The sequence below is a fragment of the Monodon monoceros genome, unplaced genomic scaffold (assembly GCF_005190385.1).
Source record: "Monodon monoceros isolate NGI ecotype Baffin Bay Population unplaced genomic scaffold, NGI_Narwhal_1 Super_Scaffold_6, whole genome shotgun sequence".
Classification (NCBI taxonomy): Eukaryota; Metazoa; Chordata; class Mammalia; order Artiodactyla; family Monodontidae; genus Monodon; species Monodon monoceros.
The window spans coordinates 16,444,384-16,464,391 of NW_021703783.1; the positions used below are offsets into that span (position 1 = coordinate 16,444,384).

The following is a 20,008-nucleotide window of genomic DNA, read 5'->3' on the forward strand; positions in this document are numbered from 1 at the left end:
TTAGGTGATCATTTCCTGGAAATAATTGCTGTGGATAAGGAACTAAAAGGAAGAAAAATAATAGACTCTATGAAGTATAATAAAGAAGATAAAGCTTTGGGAGGAAAAACAACACAACAAACAAGTTTCCAACTTTGGATCCTCTGAGGTTTGCTCGTAAAAAATATACCCCACTTTCTGAGAATTCAAACAATAATCCCTTCATGCATTCATCAATCCCCAAGAAAAACAAAATATTTGCCCATCATAATGAGAGACCTTTGGAGATTCAAACACTGTGACAATGCAATGTAATGAGTTTTTCTCTTCTCATAAGGACAAAAGGGTTAATACACTGTGACCATATTATCTTAGGCAAATTACCACAAGATCCCATGCCCTTTCTCAGAAAGTAAATTATAAGCTGCAATAATGGAAGAAAATATGTCCAGCTAAGTCTCTCTTTGGTAGAAATTATGCTGGACTGGTTTCTATATTTCTAGTAGATAAGAGAAATCCAAAAACAAAACAAAACAAAACACACACACACACACACACACACACACACACACACAGACAACCTTGCCCTTCTGAGTTCCAAATGAGCTAAAGAGTGCTATGCTTGTATGTCACTGATAGTTCTGATTTCTATGCTATAGAACATAATAAAAAGGGTCAAAATGCCTTCCCCTTTGAACAATTGTCCAGTCATGGTCACAGAGTGGCTGTGAACTGTGGACAAAGGCTTCTCTCTCCATACCCATGATCCCATGAGACTTGCCAGCTTCAGACAAAAAAAATAACACCTTTGGCAGAGAGTGGAAAGAAATGTAAATAATAGCTGAATATTACTTGATGTTGTCTTGGACAGGATAGGAACTAAAAGGACAGTAAAAACTCTTTGCCTGAACACTTCTGATCCCTTCAGAAATACCTGAGAAGATAACATATCATTTTCATTTAACTTATCCACTAAACCCCAATAACTCATTCAACGTTCATTCATCCCCCAAACTTCAGCAAAATGACAGTTGATGGATTATAAAATAGTAAAGGAAAAGGCATAATGCCACAAGGATAAAGAAAATGGAAGATTTGACAAGGAGAAAGAGATTTTGAAAATTCGACAAGAAGATAAAGATTCTGAAAATGGGAAAGGAGATGAGTGGTCACTGAACTAGAAAATATGAGAAACACAAGCCTAAGTGCGTGCCTGCAGGGGAGGAACCAAACATGTGCCACATATCCCTGGAAGGTTTCAGGCAGGATACGAGATACTTCTAAAGGCGGGAGTGGGTATGATCCAAAAAATCAGAGGATTGGTTTAAAGTGTGTATAAGGAACAGTTAAAACCTTAGAATAGACACCCTCCACCATCCCAACGAACATGGCCTTAGACTGCAGAGAGTCAAAACAAGCACATTGAGGATAGGAGGCCATACCTGGGGATATTAAGTAAAAGAAAAATCTACATAGTGATAAAAGAGACTCCCACTCCCACCTGGCTGGTAGCCAAGCTGCCATGTCTCAGGCAACAGATTGGAGAATCCCTGCCTGAGTTAACTGACAGGTTATGGACAGTTCTGAGCCATCTCTAAAACACCCAGTCCCTGTGCTGGGAAGAAGCCCTCCAACAACCACGTCCTACACATGTACCACAGAACTTCTGGTTAGCTTGTTGTTGCTATTCCTCTCTCTCAAATATGAATAGCTAACCAAGGACCGCCAGGTATATGAAGGAAGCCTATAACATAAAGACAAAGACAAAACAAATAAAAAACTGTACACTTCAAATGTAGATGGAAAAGACATTGCATTCTTAAAGTAAGAGCAAGATGTTCCCTAAAAAGATACATTCAAAGAACAAGAGTCCTTAAAACTTAAAAATATGATAGCAAAAGTTAGAAATACATTCAAAGGTTTGGAAGATAAAGAAATCTCCCCCAGGGACTTTCCTAGCAGTCCAGTGGTTAAGACTTCGCCTTCCAATGCAGGGAGTGCGGGTTCCATCCCTGGCTGGGGAGCTAAGATCCCACATGCCTTGCAGCCAAAAAACCCAGAAAACTAAAACAGAAGCAATATTGTAACAAATTCAATAAAAGACTTTAAAAATAGTCCACATCAAAAAAAAAAACAAAAAATCTTTAGAAATCTCCCCTAAAAGTAACAAGAAGGCAAAGAGATAGAAAGTTGGAGAGAAAAGATGAGAAAACTATAAGCTCAACTCAGGATGTAACAATATTCAAGAACAAGTAGAAGTTCTAGAAAGAGAAAGTAGAGGGGTGGAAGAAGGGGGAATATTATCAAAGAAACAATAAAAGTAACTTTTACAAATGTCCAGATTGAAGGCACCTAGCACGATAAAGGAAGATCATTTATACCAACATGATTATCATGAATTCAAATTCTGGAGTTTAAAGGAAAATCCCAACAGCTCCTAGAGAAAAGAAACTGGTCACAGGGGTTAGAATGGTATAGGATTCTCAAGAGTAACACCGGAAACTAGAAAGTATTGGAAATGATGTCTTCAAAATCCCTAGGGAAGGGCTTCCCTGGTGGCGCAGTGGTTGGGAGTCCTCCTGCCGATGCAGGGGACACGGGTTCGTGCCCCGGTCCGGGAAGATCCCACATGCCGCGGAGCGGCTGGGCCTGTGAGCCATGGCCGCTGAGCCTGCAGGTCCGGAGCCTGTGCTCCGCAACGGGAGAGGCCACAATGGTGAGAGGCCCGCATACCCCCCAAAAAAATTTCCCTAGGGAAAAAACTTCAAACCAGAATTTTATACCATCCAAACTGTCACCGGGTATGGGAGTAGAATAGGAATATTTCCCAATGTTTAAGGTCTTAAAATTATTACTTTCCTTGCACACTTTCTCAGAAACCTATTAGATGACATTTTCCACAAAAAGAGTAAGAATGAAAAGGAAAGGAGAAGATATTACTACCCAGGAAGTAAGTAACTGAATGGAAGAAAGAGGCAGAACAAATTCCCAAGGAGAATGGTGAGTGAAAATTTCAAAGGAGCAGCCGTGCAGCAGGCCTGGAGAGTTCCCAGTTCAGATTGCAGATGGAAAATTGATGATGACAGGAGAGGTATCTCAAAGAGAAAAATGAAACCCTCTGATATGGATGAATATATTGAGAAGACACTGTCCTACCGGTAAAGAATTTGGTGATGATCAGTGAGAAATAAAAAGAAAATGAATCAAATATAAAATGAAGGGCTTCCCTGGTGGCGCAGTGGTTGAGAGTCTGCCTGCCGATGCAGGGGACACGGGTTCATGCCCCGGTCCGGGAAGATCCCACATACCGCAGAGCGGCTGGGCCCGTGAGCCATGGCCGTTGAGCCTCCGGGCCCGGGCCCGGGCCCCCGAAGGGAGAAGACAAAAAAAAAGAAAGGCCCGCGAACCCAAAAAAAAAAAAAAAAAAAAAAAAAATGAGGCAATTATTAAATCCAGGGAAAATAAAAAGTGATATAAGAAAGGGAAAATAACAGCATGGTTCAGCTGAAATATGAGAAATAGTTACATAGTCACACACATGGAATAGTGAGTATGATTTTACAGTAGGAAGTCAATATGTCTATATAGAACACTAAAGTATCAAAAACTAAAAGGATAAACATTTACTTAGAAATATGGAAGCAAACAGAAGAAGAAAGAGCTAGAAGAGTTGGGAGTAGTTGCCTCCGGAGAGGAGTAATATGAGCAATGTTGAAGGGGTGGGGGACAATGCTTTTTTCAATATAATTTTACCTTTCACAATTTTGCACACATATTACCTTGATAAAAATTTAAAATGAAAATCAACCTTCAGATTGGTCTATCCTTTGGTGACCCATAATTAAACAGAAACTCAACTGTAATTAGAAGTGTCTAAATAGTCCCTAGAAAGGAGTAATCCCAAACCTTGCCAGGTCCTAAGAATCTTTTCATCAGACTCAACTCCATAAAAGAGTTGTCCCGAATCTCTATTTCATAAATTGACGTGTAAGTGGAAGCCAGGTAGCTAAGAGCACAAAACAGGGGGTGGAACAGAATCTGAACCTTGCAGTTTCTATTACAGCGCTCTGTGTCTTTAGGAGCATTGTTCCTAGAAAGAAATCCAAGCTTATTTCCTGCAGAAAGTTGCACCTAAAGAAATCATCAGAGACTGCAGTACTTACCGGTCCATGAGGAAATGAGGTAGTGATTGTAAGAAACACCCAAGGCCCATAACCACACATCCAACACCAATCATTATAGGTCTATGCAGTTTAGTTCCAAAATAACTCACAAATATAATCAACAAAAGATTTCCTAGAAAAAATTGATGTGAAAAATGAATATTTCAATTAGTATGAACAAAGTCTAAATTAACAGCCTCAACCAATCATTGACTATCCAGCATTTATTGTATAATAAATATCTGAAATACTGGGATTGGTGCTAGGGATGCATGAAATAATAAATGAATAGGACGCAACCCCTGCCCTGAGGGAGAGCTCTGTTTCACAATGTCTTTTAACAGAGGTTCTTGACCTGCTATCTATAAACCCCAAAGGAGTCCATGGATAGAAATCAGGTCCTCCATGAACTTGAGTGAGAAAAAAAATTGCATCTTTATTTTCAGTAACTTAATATTAGTATTTCCTTTGACTGTGAAAGTAGACACAAACTACATTAGTATTAACAGTATGTATGATTTTGTCATCAATTATCACCAACAGAAGTTACAGGTATTTGCATACGACATTACAGTTGTTGCAGATACTTCAAAATATTATTGACACCAATGATTACTTCAAAATTAGTGTAGATACTGTTATTTAATGTGATGGTAAGAAGTACAATTATTATATAAGCTGCTTTTAATATTTTGATAATTTTATTTCAGTATAATTGACTTCCTTTGTACCCTTAGGGTTTTTATTTTACACAATTACATTATTCTGAGATTATATGGCATCAGATTGCCAAAGAGGTCCTTGACACAGAAATGTTAATAACCTCTGCCCATCTCTTAGTGACTCTCCATTACCTAGAGGATAAAAGGTAAGATCTATAGCACACACACACGAAGCTCTCCAATAGTCCATTTCTCACCCCTGCCCATTTCTCCAGACCTATATTCTAGGAATTGCCACCTGAAGTGTGGCCAGTCCATACACTGGGCTGAATGTTGCTTCCTACACAAGCTACCATGCTGTTTCAACATTACGCTTCTTCTTCTATTGGAATTCTCTTCACACTTATCTAACCCTGTTTCGTCACCCAGAAAACTTTTTACTTCAAGAGCCTATCTTCCTTAAGTGAGGTTGTGTCCCTCCTCTGTGTTCCTATAGGACATTGCATATACCTATGTCACCAAACTTACTGCATTCAGTTAAATTATTTGGCACCTATGCCCTCCATTAGACTGCGAGGTGAGTTTACACAGGGACTCTACAAGGAGTGACTTCTGACTCCATAGCCAGGATCTCCATAGCCAGCAAACGGGTGGCACAGAATGAGGTCTGAGAGAGCTGGGCACTAGTAGACAAGATCAAGCAACACCTGCTTCAGTTTTGCCTCTATCCCGTCCTAATTTTTCTTTCAGATACTGATTAAAAATATTAAAGGCAACTTTCCTCTTGAAGGAAGTAAAAGCCATTACAAAACTGTAAAGGAGTGACATTTGTATTTCTCTGCGGGTTTGTTCACAGAAGAAATCTTTCCCTCCTTCATTCTTTCTCTCTGTCCTCACATCTTCCCAGTCGGCCACAAAAATCAGAGCCTAAGAAAAGGCTTTATTCTTCCCTAAAAGCTGTTTCTGAAATAAATTCAGCAAGATGTGAAAGCTGTTTCTTCCTCCCTCTGCACTTAGAAAGGAGAATTGTCAACCTCCCAGAAACAATAGGAGAAGAGAAATATTTGCTTTTTTTTTTTGAAAACATATTCCTTTGTTTCCCATGATATCTTCTAAACATGAAAATAAAGCTCTAAGTGTTATCAAATAATAGATTAAATATTAGTACTCTAAACACTCTGCTACTCATGCTAGCTAACCAAAGGACTATTAGAATTAAAAAAATTAACTATTAGAATAAAAAGTCCCGTGATGGGATATGTGACGATGTTTAAGTGTTATTCAGGGATAATATTGAAATGAATTGTTTCTCAACATATTCGAAAGTGAGCTAGGCTATTTAAGTCATTTTAGAAAATACATTCAGTCAGTTAAACGGTACAAAGCGGAAAATAAGGAAAGTAAAATTCAGACTAGCTCCCTGGATAAAATAATGTATAAAAAGAAGTAATGGAAAAATAATTCATTACCAATCTCAAAGCTTCCATTAATAAATCCAACTAGAGATGTTGGGATGTTGAATTGTCTCTCTATTTGTGTGAGCATGGAATTCATATAAGATCCGGATAGTGTTTTGGATACATACGCACATGTTATTGCCAACAGAAACATCTAGGGAGAAAAAAAGTGCAAGAAAACATATGAAAAATTTATTTTTAAATTATACATTTGTCACCCGTTGGCAAAATATCTTCTATCAAAAGACTGATTGTCTCCAGCTCAAGTAACTCTTGTATTTGGAAGAAGCTTTTAAAGTGATCTCTTCTTCTGGTCTTCCATACTATGTTCTCTCTTTGAAAATCCAAAGTGGGACTAATTGATTAGTGATATTGAATTGTGCAGGTCATTTGTAGCCTCATTATTTTATGGGCACGTCTTATACATACAAAGAAGCAAGTAATCATTCTAAATAACATGTAGCAAACGATTTAAATTGATCTTCAGCATTGCAACACTATCTGTAGTACAAAAGAATATGTGTATGTTAATTTTTAAAAAGGAATGTGACGTTACACAAAGACATTATTTCTGAAAGTAGCAAATTTGCTTAAGTTCTCTCGAACAAAGTAATATGCAATTTATACAACATTCTATTGCTACTCATTGACAGTTAATTTATTTAAAGCAATATTTTAATTATAAACCATACAAAAACGTTTCTAAACTGAACAGGTACTTGCTATGATAAATGAATATGAATACAGTACAATAAATTTCTGCATATTGAATCACACTTCCTAGGTATTGATATAACTCCAGACAGCAGTCAGGCTGACACCATCTGTAACAAAAAAATCAAGGACAACTTAACAGACAGAACCATTGTGATCAGCAGAAAGTATGGTTTTACTAAAAAGTTAAAATTTTGATAGTTTTATTAAATTGGAAGTGAAAAGATTTAGGTCTTAGTAAGGGATTTGAAAAAGGAGCATTGTATACTGGGTAATCAGAAGTTAGGTAGATTAATTACTGCTTTAAAGTCAACAAATTATAGATAAATATATTTATGTCAGCCTGAATGGTAGTCTCCAATCCTATGCCATAGGGCTTTTCCATTTCCTGATGACACTTCCATCCTGAGAGACCATTCGATTTACTCTCCAGCCAGTACACTCATATCCATAAAATCCTCACCGCTCCATCTTCCAATTTCTCAATCTTGAACCAACCCCACAATTTATACTGCACTTTGTACACTCCCTTCAAGATTATTCACAATCTTTTCTTTTTGTCAGTCTCCAACTCAGCCCCGTGCTCTTCTTGACCAGCAAATGATCTCAGCAACTTCACCTTCAAATTTACCCTCCCTACCCCTCCAATTTCCCTCCTATCTTAAAAGGATGTATCCCTCCTTCTGTATAAGAAACTCCCTCCAGCCATGCTCTGGAATACATTCTTCCCATTGCTGAGATCCTGATTCATCAATTGTTGACCCCCTCCTCTATTTTCATCCTCATACTCTTTACTGCCTCTCTCCCCACTAACTTATAAATATATCCAAGACATTTCTGTCCTAAAAATCTTCCCTCATCCCTGATGGTAGCTCCAGCTACCATCAAACTGTTTGGAAGAATAGTCTAGATTCATTGCCTACACGAACCTTCCACTCACCCTTCAGTCTACTACAGTCTAGCCTCTCTTGAAGCTACTCTATAAAAGGTCATAAACAACTTCCTGATTTCCAAATCCAATAGGTACTTCTCAGTCCTCAGCTAACTTGATATCTCGGAGTCATTTAAGATCATTAATCATTCTTTTCTTCCTGAAATTCCCTCCCCTCCCCCCATGCATACCTATATCTCCACCTATCTCTAGATTCTTTCTATCCAGTCTTCTCTTCTCAGGCTTTTGTCTCATACCCTCCACTTTTTGCTATATACGCTCTCCCTAGGAAATCTCACTTATTCTCATGGCTTTAACTACCACCCAGATGCTGAAGTCTCTCAAATGTATACACTGTTTATCTTAGACAACTGCAATCATTTTTTAGTCTCCTCTAGTCTTTCCCACCTCCAATCTCCCTTCCACCTCCTGCCACCACTAATTTGGAGCTTAATAAATGTTTGTCAAACAAATGAATAAAATGCATATTTAGCATGTGACTCCACTTCTTGAAACTTTTTAGTGGCTTCCCATAAACAAAAATCCCTACTTCTTAGATGGCAAATAAAACCTCGTATATACCTTGTTATGATCTCTTGCCGCTTGTCCCTAAACATAATGTTCTATTTATAGTTCTTTGAATTCATCAAGCCACTTTACATCTCTTTTACAGGTGGTCCTCCACTTGCAATGTTTTTCTTCACCTTGTGCATCTGATAAATATATGCTCAATATTTAAAACTCAACTCTATCATTATTTCTACTGTGGTGTCTTTCTACTTCCCAGGTAGCCTTGACCACTCACTCCCTATCTCCCCACCCTGCTGTGTGCCTGCCTCTATTACAGCCCTCAGCACAGTGCACTTCATTTTTTTTTAAGGACTTTATTTATTTATCTGTTTGGCTATTTGTTTATCTGTTTGGCCGTGCCATGTGACATGCAGGATCTTAGTTCCCTGACCAGGGATTGAACCCTTGCCCCTGAAGTAGAAGCCCAGAGTCCTAACCACTGGACTGCCAGGGAATTCCCCACAGTGCACGTTATTTATGTGTTTGGATGCCTATAACCTTCTCCCTCACTATACTGTGAACAACTCGATGATAGGGCCCATATATTATTTACCTTCGTATCTTCGGGGTCTAGTGAATGCCTCACAAACAGTAGGCATCCAGTACAAGTTTACTGAATGAATGACAGAATCAGTATTCAAAAACATCTTGTAGAAGTAGTCACTGCTGAAAATAAGCTGTATATAAGATGAAATTCAATAGGATTAAATACACCTAAACCAAAAGTTATCTGTACCAATTAGTTTGGGGAAATCTGAATAGAAATGTATGTGGAAAAGACCTGGGAAATTTAAATATCAAGCTCAATATGAGTCAAAATTCACATCGTGGGGCTTCCCTGGTGGCGCAGTGGTTGAGAGTCTGCCTGCTGATGCAGGGGACACGGGTTCGTGCCCTGGTCCGGGAAGATCCCACATGCCGCGGAGCGGCTGGGCCTGTGAGCCATGGCCGCTGAGCCTGCGCGTCCGGAGCCTGTGCTCCGCAACGGGAGAGGCCACAACAGTGAGAGGCCCGCGTACCGCAAAAAAAAAAAAAAAAATTCATATCGTTATATAACTGCCAAGATAGTATAACTATATTTCTAGCTATTTATCCTTTTATATTAAATACCAGTTGTAGAAATTCTGTCTCTCATCACAATGTAAATCTTTTCAGAGCACAATGTTGAGAGTAAACAATTTTCACATGGTTTTATAATTCAGATTTTATATTTAAAAGCAAGCAAGGCCTATCAAATAAAGTACAAATCATGTTTGAGAGAATAATTTCTTTTATTTAACACTTTAAGAGAGGAAACTAGATAAATCATGATCCCAGTGCTTTTCCTGAAACAGTTAGATGGGCTTCCTAACCTGTACGGTTTTCTTCATAGAGTGAAAGCAACCAGTGGCTATTGTGACTCATGTCTAGTGCAAAATAACCTCTATATTTATAAAGCTAGTCCTACCAGCTTTTAATAATGCCCCAGAGTTTGAAGCAAATTTGTTGAAGACAGTCCTTTGATACCTTCTAAAAATGTTGCTTAATGAGCATATGTCTAAGGTCAGAGAAACAGAGAAACCCGGCTAATTATGAAGCAATTGTCTCTTACTTTTACCTGATAAACTTGTGCTTGCAGTATTTTGCTATCTCATTTCAGATCAATACCTAGTCCTGCCAAACTCCAGTCATAAAAAATTAAGGACCAATTGTTTATAAATAATACTTGACCTTTATCCACAAATGCTATTATTAATAATAGCTAATATTTATTGAATGTTTACAATATTCCAGTCATTGTTTGAAGGCTGTAAAAAGAAAAACATTCTATGGATGAGTACTGTTGTTACCCCTTTCAGATGAGAAAACTGAGCCACAAGGAGGTTAAGCAACCTCTCTGAGGTCACACAGCAAGTCAGTAGTTGAACTCGACATAAACCAAGCCTGGGCCTCAGTCCTTATTTTTAACCCCTCAATGTTAGGAGATGGACATGAGAATTAGGAATAATTTAAGGGGATTTTTAAAATATATAATTAACAGAGCATTTCAGGCAAAAGTAATTTTCTAGCTCTATATCATGATTCTCCCCTTTCCAGTACATGTGTAGATCTTTCCTACATATGTATAAAGAGAAAACAAACTTTTGATAGGAAGGAAACTGGTGGCAGTGTCATAGTTTGGAAACCACTTGCAGGCACTAGCTGTGGAATCAAGACAATTATCCAGATTCCTTGGTTTAAAATAAATTTAAATTTTGTTTGAAAGCAAAACAGCTTTGAGGCTATGCAAAAAGAATTTGCTCTGAAATAGTCAAGAATACCAGAAACCGCTAACAAAATGGGCATTTTTCTTATAAAGAATGATTGGTATGTTGCCAGAGCTTGAAGTAAACATTTGTTTTAGTGGGTCATTGTGAAGGCATCACTGAATACAGATCAACAAAGCATTTCTGTCCAGTGAACCATTTTCCAGGAGAGACCTCCATACTCCTCTGACTTAGAAGCCCCAGAAGGGTGAACGTTAAATTGGCCTTTGATCCAGGATATTAAATCCTACTGTAATATAATGTGTACTTGAAAGTGTTTAAGATCCTGTCTTCCATTTAAATCCCTCAAAACTATGTCTGATGAAATTGCCTGAATCAATAATCCTATTTAGACACACCCTCAGTTACAAACCACCTTCATTAAAGCAAGAACTTATCAATATATCAGGTAGAATGACATTATTATTAGATTAATACATGAAGATATAAGCAACTTTACAAGGTCTCGGTTTAAAAAAATATATATGGTACATATACATATATCCATCCATACCTTCAACTTGGAAAGACATCTTATTCTATGAGTTTCAATTCTTTTCTCAGTTTCTCCCATGTTGCTCTTCTGAGTGTTCCAAGGTATTTATGCTTTAAATCTTGATATTTCTTAGTTCTATTCTTTAAAGAAGACAAAAATCTATTAAATTGCTGGCAAAGTCATAAAGCGTCATTCTTTTGAAGAAAACACTGAATCTGAATAACAGAATCAGAATCCATTGTGTTACAAAAATACCTAGGAAGCTTCTGATTCATATCTAGAAAACAATGACGTTAGAAAAGATTTAGTTGTTAATTTTCCATTGAAAAAGTTACATCAAATCACTGTAGTAACTCTTTAGTGAAATTAAAGATTAGAACAATTTGTTATGATCCCCTTGCAAAATAGTGCCCACGTGGTTAAAACAAAGCTTTTCATTTCTTTAGCCAAAGCAAATAAAACTAAAGTGAGTTCCTTGGACTTACATGAAAATGCTGCTTTTAGGAACACACAGACTTTGATTTTGTTTGTACTAATAATCTGCTTTAGCAAGGCTACAAAGGCTCAAAAATCTCTATTTGGCCAGGCTCCCTCTTCAAGTTCTTTGTGTTCCAAGACTTCCCTGGAGTCTCAGGAAGGGAAACGCTTTCTGGGGCACTGCTGATACACAGGAACCTGGGGAGACATGGAATTTTAATCATGGAAATCGCCTAAGTAAAAATAACAAATAATTCTATGATCTGGAAAAGAATCCTGCAAGTTAAGAAGTGAGGTTTCAGAGAAGATCAAACATAGAAGTGGAAACCTATATGTATACATATATAATAAATACAGATATATGTGTGTCTATGTGTATATATAATATATAGGTACACATTTTTATATGTAAAGTGTGTTATATCTAAAACAAAAAGATGATTTAAACTCTATTAAATTCTACTAACCCTTTGTCAAAGATTTTGTCTATTTCGTTTCTTGAAATTAGGGCAATATTTTGTACTAAAACCAAAGTATTTCACTCTGACTATATTTAATCTAGTAAATCTACTTCAAGTTGCCAGATGCTATCTTAACAGTATCCCCAGGGTTAATTGATTAAAATCCTCTGAACAATATCCATTTAACAATATCCCAAATGGCACTAATTTTTAAAACCTGAATCCCACTCCCCTATACACATTAAGGAAATAGCCACTGAACAATTATGTATGAGCTTAATTCTCTTTACTCATTCTTTTATGAAGACAACAAATATCTATCCGAAGTCTACAATATGCCAGTCATTGTGCTAAGCACAGGATTTCAGCAGTGAACAAGACAGACAAGTTGTCCTACAGACAATATAAACTAGGTAGAGAAGTATAAGGCTCTGTGAAAGAGAGACCCAGATCCCAAGGAAATCATACTTTTATTGGCAAAGGTAAAACGTTTCAATAAACACATTGGAATAGAACTGGACAGTGTATGATCAAATACAAATTGTTTGGTATGTAAGTGGTGAAAAAAATCCATAGGTCATAAGTGAAAATTATGAGAGACCACTCTTGGCAATTCTGAATGACAATACAAATGAACTCAAGCTGAAATCCCTCCCATAAAATTCCAAGCCACCTTAAGTATAGTGCAAGTACATAACACTAGTTTTAGAAAAACCCATAGAATAGGATAATTTTTCAAAAGAGTGGAAACTGCTATGTTTTGGTCTTCATCTCTAATACCTCTAGTTTTATCATAAACCTCTCAACTGCTCTCAGTTTTTCCTTCTTGTACAGTTAGAACTCAATCTCTCTCCCTTATGTTTTTTCTTCCCCCGCTCCCGCCTGCTTATATTTCAATATATTAGAGCTCAATATAGCTACCCAGTCAAATGATAAGAGAGGGAGATAACATATTCCTCTTGGTATCAAAGTTGTCTTCACTCATCTTAGTGGCTAAAAACATCCCTATTCACCTAAGTGTCCATCATCGGATGAATGGATAAAGATGTGGCACATATATGCAATGGAATATTACTCAGCCATAAAAAGAAACGAAATTGAGCTATTTGTAATGAGGTGGATAGACCTAGAGTCTGTCATACAGAGTGAAGTAAGTCAGACAGAGAGAGACAAATACCGTATGCTAACACATATATATGGAATTTAAGAAAAAAAAATGTCATGAAGAACCTAGGGGTAAGACAGGAATAAAGACACAGACCTACTAGAGAATGGACTTGAGGATATGGGGAGGGGGAAGGGTAAGCTGTGATAAAGTGAGAGAGTGGCATGGACATATATACACTACCAAACGTAAAACAGATAGCTAGTGCGAAGCATCCGCATAGCACAGGGAGATCAGCTCGGTGCTCTGTGACCACCTAGAGGGGTGGGATAGGGAGGGTGGGAGACGCAAGAGGGAAGAGATATGGGAGCGTACGTATATATATATAACTGATTCACTTTGTTATGAAGCAGAAACTAACACACCATTGTAAAGCAATTATACTCCAATAAAGATGTAAAAAAAAAAAAAAATCCCTATTCTAAATGCCTATTTTTCCTATATACCTGAGGAGGCATAGAAGTTGGAGTTGGTAACACAGAAAATCACCACATCAGGGAATTCTGTTTTTCCTTCTATGCATTGTGATATTGTGCAGGTTTTATCATCATGTCTCAAAGGTTTGTTTCAAAATGTGTTTCCAGCCCTGAAAGAAGTTTTTAAACAGTTGTCTTTTCACTGTAGTGTTTAAAGCTAAGCACTTGGAAAGAATTAAATGCGATTCAATTAACACTAAACTTTCCTTAATTTGCCAACTTATACAGTGAAAACATTTTAGCTTTTCAGATACTTTTGAAAAATTTTAGTGGAGGAAAATAAATAAATGAATGAATAAGATCTATTCTTTTTACTTAAAATTTGTAAATTCCAATAGTTAATGTCACAATCATTACTGAGCACCTTGGCCCCAAATCAGCGAATGCACACGTTGTTTCTTCATATTCTCAACGCCGCGCTAGTGTCAGCTTTGTGAACAGTCCCCTTTTGTCAGCACAGCTTTGTTTACACGGTAACTTCTGCTCCTGGGATCACAGCATCATCGACAATCTCCATCAGTCATCACTGCTAATGAAAACGACTTGCTGCAGTTTTATGAAGCAGAGAATCAGTTTATTTCTCTAACTCCTTCTCGACATTCAAATGGGAGCAGATAATTCTTCAGCACAAATGTAGTTGGGTTTCTTCCATGTCTACTGGTCACGACTCTGCTTTCTGTGTTTGTTTTTATTTTTGTTTTAATTGTGGTAAAAGCACATTACAGAATTGTTCACTCCCTGCACACTTTTGGTTAGTGGATTTCTAGAACTTTTTCGTCTTGCATGACTGAAACTCTACACCCATGCAACAGCAACACTCTCGGGTTTTTGACACCCCTTGGTTTCCAGTCCTTAATGATGTGTCTCAACGACAAGAGAATACAATTTTTTATCAAACAAATAAACGGTCTTATTGTGTTATTTCCCCAGTATTAAATACATAGACATAGCTTTTATGATTATAAATCACCTGGGAAAATGCCTACATTTAATTTTATATTAATCTCTCCTATTGAATTAACAAAATAAAGGCTTTACTTTATCATGGCAAAACTAGTAGTACATACATGAAGAAGATTTAGGAGAACGTCCTTTCCCTGGGATAAAAGATAGGGTCACGCCAGCAAAGATCTTATGAAAATTATTTCCAGAATCTTCAAATGGCTCCTAGCTCTGCAAGAAGAGAACAGCCTCTTGGTGGTATCCAGCTGAAATAATTTCAACCAACACCAAACCAAGCAAGTATGTGCCAAAGAAGCACATGGAGAATTAACAATGACTCTTTGTATGACGCCTACCAAATTATTTTGCTTCTATTAGTTACTTTTCATCAGAACTCAAAGAATAAGACATGGATTCTGCAAATCAGCCTTACAAATATAGGTATTATTTTAAGTCCAAGCTCAGAGGAGTTACTAGAAATGCATCACTCTGGTAAAACTAAGGGAGAAACTTAACTGGGCCATAGACTCATGCATATGATTTTACCATGCAAAGCAAAGTATGGAACACAGAGAAACACAAGTGAAAACCATCATCAGCAATCCAGCAATAAAAATACCTACCCAGGTACTTTGGAAAATTACTGGCTCGTGCTGGATAATAAACCAAGACATGGAAAAGTAAAGCTAAAACCTGACTTCTAAGTCTTTAGGAGAGCTAGTTGTGAATATCACCAGGGTTACATCTCATGCCAAGTAACTCTAGAGAATGATTAGGTAATTATGGGAATAGCCAATGTTTTCCACATTGGCAATTTAAACCATTCCATATTTCAGATTATTATCCCAATTTCTCTTCCTTTTGCCTGAATAGGCATAGTTTGAGATACAAAAACTTGTTTCTTCATTTAATTATGGCAAGAAAATACAGAATTCCTCTTTCTTCTCATAGAGATAAGACTTCACCTGTTTATGAAGTTCCTCTAATAACTGGAAATCCAATAAGATGTTAGATTTTTTTCCAACCCAATTATTTATATATTTGTTCCTTCATACTAATGGAAGCAGCTAGATGTAGACAAAAGGTCAGACTTTAAAGCCCAGTTAGCTTGGGTTTAATTCTAGTTTAGTTGTGAATTGTTTAAACTCTGACCCTATTTTCCCTTACCTATGATGTTGGAATATTTATGCCTACCTTGCAAGATTGTTATGAAGACTGAGTTATAAATTTTACATAAGACCCCTAGTATGCTTGCTGGAATGAAATAGTCGCTCTGTAAATGACAGTGATTATTATTCATTCATTCCACAAATATTTATTAAGGCTCTACTACATTCCAAGCACAGTAGTTGGTGCTAAGACTACAAAGATGAATAACATATGTGCTTGCTCTCAAGCAGTCTCACAAGCTAATGGGAGAGATAGACAATTAAAGGATAATAATAGCTGCTTCGTGCCATCATGCAGACAATTTGAACTAAGTAATAAAAATAAGCAATTCATGAAAAGTATTTATTTGGACATTCACTTGGAATATCATTTCGATACAGCATAGTAGTTTAAGGACTTGGGCTTCGTAAGGAGTCACTACTGGTTTGAAAGCCTGTTTGTTTTTTTTTTCCGTGGTACACGGGCCTCTCACTGTTGTGGCCTCTCCCGTTGCGGACCACAGGCTCCGGACGCGCAGGCCCGGCAGCCATGGCTCACGGGCCCAGCCGCTCCGCGGCACATGGGATCTTCCCGGACCGGGGCACGAACCCGTGTGCCCTGCATCGGCAGGCGGACTCTCAACCACTGCACCACCAGGGAAGCCCTGAAAGCCTGTTTTTAAACTAGTTGTGTGATTCTGTACAAGTCACTTAATCTACCCATACAATGAATATAATCTCTATCTTTACATAAATCAAGGTTCAGACAAGAAAACAGAACCCGTGACAGGTAGTTCAATAGAGGATTTAATTACGGGAAACTAGTTCTAAAGGCATCGGAAGAGTTAAAAAGCCAAACTGGGCAGACGGTGGGTAACCCAGGGATTTATGTCAGTGGCAAGTCTCTCTCACTCCTGAGAATGTATCAGAAAGGGAAAAGGGCTGGGTTGCAGGAGCTCGAGCCACTACCAGAGGCACCACTTAATGCATGGAGCTGGAGAAATGGCTTTTCCCCTCTACAACCCCAGTCTCACACCAGTACCTCCCACTGACAACCTAACTGGAAATCAGATGCAAGGGAACCTGGAAACTTTAATTTTCTGAAGTCAGTCCCATGGAGGACAGAAATGATCAGAGGGCCCAATACAAGTGACCACGACAACAACAATCAGTTGCAATAAAATTAAATAAGATAATACATAAGAAGTGTGTAATATGACGCTAGCACACAATCAACATTCAGTGAAGGGTACCTATCGATGTTATTGATATTATACCTTCAATCCTTAATGCTCTTTTTATTCTCAGTAACAGAAGATTCAGGAGATTTAACTAGTGTGCATAATTGGCCAGCTCTTGACATTACATATGCAGTCCCTGCAATCTCTATGTGATACCAAATGAGATTTTGTCATCAAATCAACTGATTTTTAACTGGTCAGATATATTAACCAACTGCTTTCACATCAGGTAAAACACAGCCATTGTCACCAAATCTTCACTTACCAAGGTATATCTAGCTCTCTTATTTAAGTTATATGTGGGGAAAATGTCCAAAGAAATTCGAGATGCATAGTCTCAATTACCACTAAGTGCTTTGTTAAAATGCTTCAACAAGCAGAGTAAAAACAGTACATTAAAGTCAGAAGGAAAACTTTTCCATGGTGGGAGGAGAAAAAGGGAAAAGGATAATATTATTATTCCTCATTCTTATTATTTCCTTCTATATAGATGGAATTCCATGAGCATGACATGTCCTTCCTTTCCATACCCTCACTCACTCCATGTGGAGAAGGCTGATGTGGGGAGGTTGATCTATTTGGAGGTTAACTGTAAGAAAGCCTGCTTGCCAGCAGAAATAAGGCACATTCCCTCACATCAGCTTGTCAGTGCTAGAAGTGATGTTTTGAAATCTGTGTGTCATACGTGTCTCTTATTTTTCAATTGATTCACAGTTAGGATGGGGGGGCACTGGTACTTATTGGTATTTATTGATTGGACACTCTCAAAGACTCCAACATACAAGAAAAGCATGTAGAAGCAGATTGTCCTAAAGGGCTATGACCAGATTAGAAAAACACAAACCCTAATATATTACATAAAATGTGACACTATTTTTGTAAAACTATATATAACTGGAGATAATAATACAACATAAACACATTATATACTACTTGCTATAGTCCAGACACAGTTTTAGAAGCTTTAGAGTTGCCAATTCATTTAGTTATCATAAAATCTTATGACAACATTTCTCCAAAGAAGATATACAGATTGCCAACAAACACATGAAAGAATGCTCAACATCATTAATCATTAGAGAAATGCAAATCAAAACTACAATGAGGGCTTCCGGGAAAATGGCGGAAGAGTAAGACACGGAGATCACCTTCCTCCCCACAGATACACCAGAAATACATCTATATGAGGAACAACTCCTATAGAACACCTACTGAACGCTGGCAGAAGACCTCAGACCTCCCAAAAGGCAAGAAACACCCCAAGTACCTGGGTAGGGCAAAAGAAAAAAGAATAAACAGAGACAAAAGGATAGGGACGGTACCTGCACCAGTGGGAGGGAGCCGAGAAGGAGGAAAGATTTCCACACACTAGGAAGCCCCTTCGCGGGCGGAGACTGCGGGTGGCGGAGGGGGAAAGCTTCGGTGCCGCGGAGGACAGCACAGCAACAGGGGTGCGGAGGGCAAAGCGGAGAGATTCCCGCACAGAGGATCGGGGCCGACCGGCACTCACCAGCCCGAGAGGCTTGTCTGCTCACCCGCCGGGGCGGGCGGGGCTGGGAGCTGAGGCTCGGGCTTCCGTCGGAGCGCCGGGAGAGGACTGGCGTTGGCGGCGTGAACACAGCCTGAAGGGGTTAGTGCGCCACGGCTGGCCGGGAGGGAGTCCGGGGAAAAGTCTGGACCTGCTGAAGAGACAAGAGACTTTTTCTTCCCTCTTTGTTTCCTGGTGCGCGAGGAGAAGGGATTCAGAGCGCTGCTTAAAGGAGCTCCAGAGACGGGCGCGAGCCGCAGCTAAAAGCGCGGACCCCAGACACGGGCATGAGACGCTAAGGCTGCTGCTGCCGCCAGCAAGAAGCCTGTGTGCGAGCACAGGTCACTATTCACACCCCGCTTCCGAGCCCGGCACTGCCAGGGTCCCGTGATCCAGGGACAACTTACGTGGGAGAATGCACGGCGCGCCTCAGGCTGGTGCAACGTCACGCCGGCCTCTGCCGCCGCAGGCCCACCCCGCACTCCGTGCCCCTCCCTCCCCCCTGGCCTGAGTGAGCCAGAGCCCCTGACTCAGCTGCTCCTTTAACCCCATCCTGTCTGAGTGAAGAACAGACGCCCTCAGGCGACCTACACGCAGAGGCGGGGCCAAATCCAAAGCTGAGCCCCTGGGAGCTGTGAGAACAAAGAAGACAAAGGGAAATCTCTCCCAGCAGCTTCAGAAGCAGCGGATTATAGCTCCACAATCAACTTGATGTACCTGCATCTGTGGAATACCTGAATAGACAACGAATCATCCCAAATTAAGGAGGTGGACTTTGAGAGCAAGATCTATGATTTTTTCCCCTTTTCCTCTTTTTGTGAGTGTGTATATGTATGCTTATATGTGAGATTTTGTCTGTATAGCTTTGCTTCCACTATTTGTCCTAGGGCTCTATCCGTCCGTGTTTTTTTTTTCTCTTAATAATTATTTTTTTATTTTAATAACTTTATTATATTTATCTTACTTTATTTTATTTTACTTTATCTTCTTTCTTTCTTTTTTTCCTTCCTTCCCTCCTTCCTTCCTCCCTCCCTCCCTCCCTCCCTCCCTCCTTTCTTTCTTTCTTTCTTTCTACTTCTACTAATTCTTTCTTTCTACTTTTTCTCCCTTTTATTCTGAGCCATGTGGATGAAAGGCTCTTGGTGCTGCAGCCAGGAGTCAGTGCTGTGCCTCTGAGGTGGGAGAGCCAACTTCAGGACACTGGTCCACAAGAGACCTCCCAGCTCCACATAACATCAAATGGCGAAAATCTCCCAGAGATCTCCATCTCAACACCAGCACCCAGCTTCATTCAACAAACAGCAAGCTACAGT

At 38.9% G+C, this 20,008-nt stretch overlaps 1 protein-coding gene across 1 annotated transcript in view; it reads right to left on the bottom strand.

The window, feature by feature from the left end:
- SLCO1A2 (solute carrier organic anion transporter family member 1A2) overlaps positions 1–18,737 on the bottom strand; it is a 55,430-nt gene extending 36,693 nt beyond the window's left edge. The window contains exons 1-5 of the mRNA XM_029205870.1: positions 18,678–18,737; positions 11,743–11,932; positions 11,276–11,397; positions 6,274–6,415; positions 4,143–4,275 (exon numbers count right to left, since the gene is read on the bottom strand). Coding sequence (XP_029061703.1) covers positions 4,143–4,275; positions 6,274–6,415; positions 11,276–11,335 — 335 coding nt within the window. The 5' untranslated portion in view covers positions 11,336–11,397; positions 11,743–11,932; positions 18,678–18,737. The remainder of the gene's footprint in view (positions 1–4,142; positions 4,276–6,273; positions 6,416–11,275; positions 11,398–11,742; positions 11,933–18,677) is intronic.
- Positions 18,738–20,008: the final 1,271 nt, after the last annotated feature.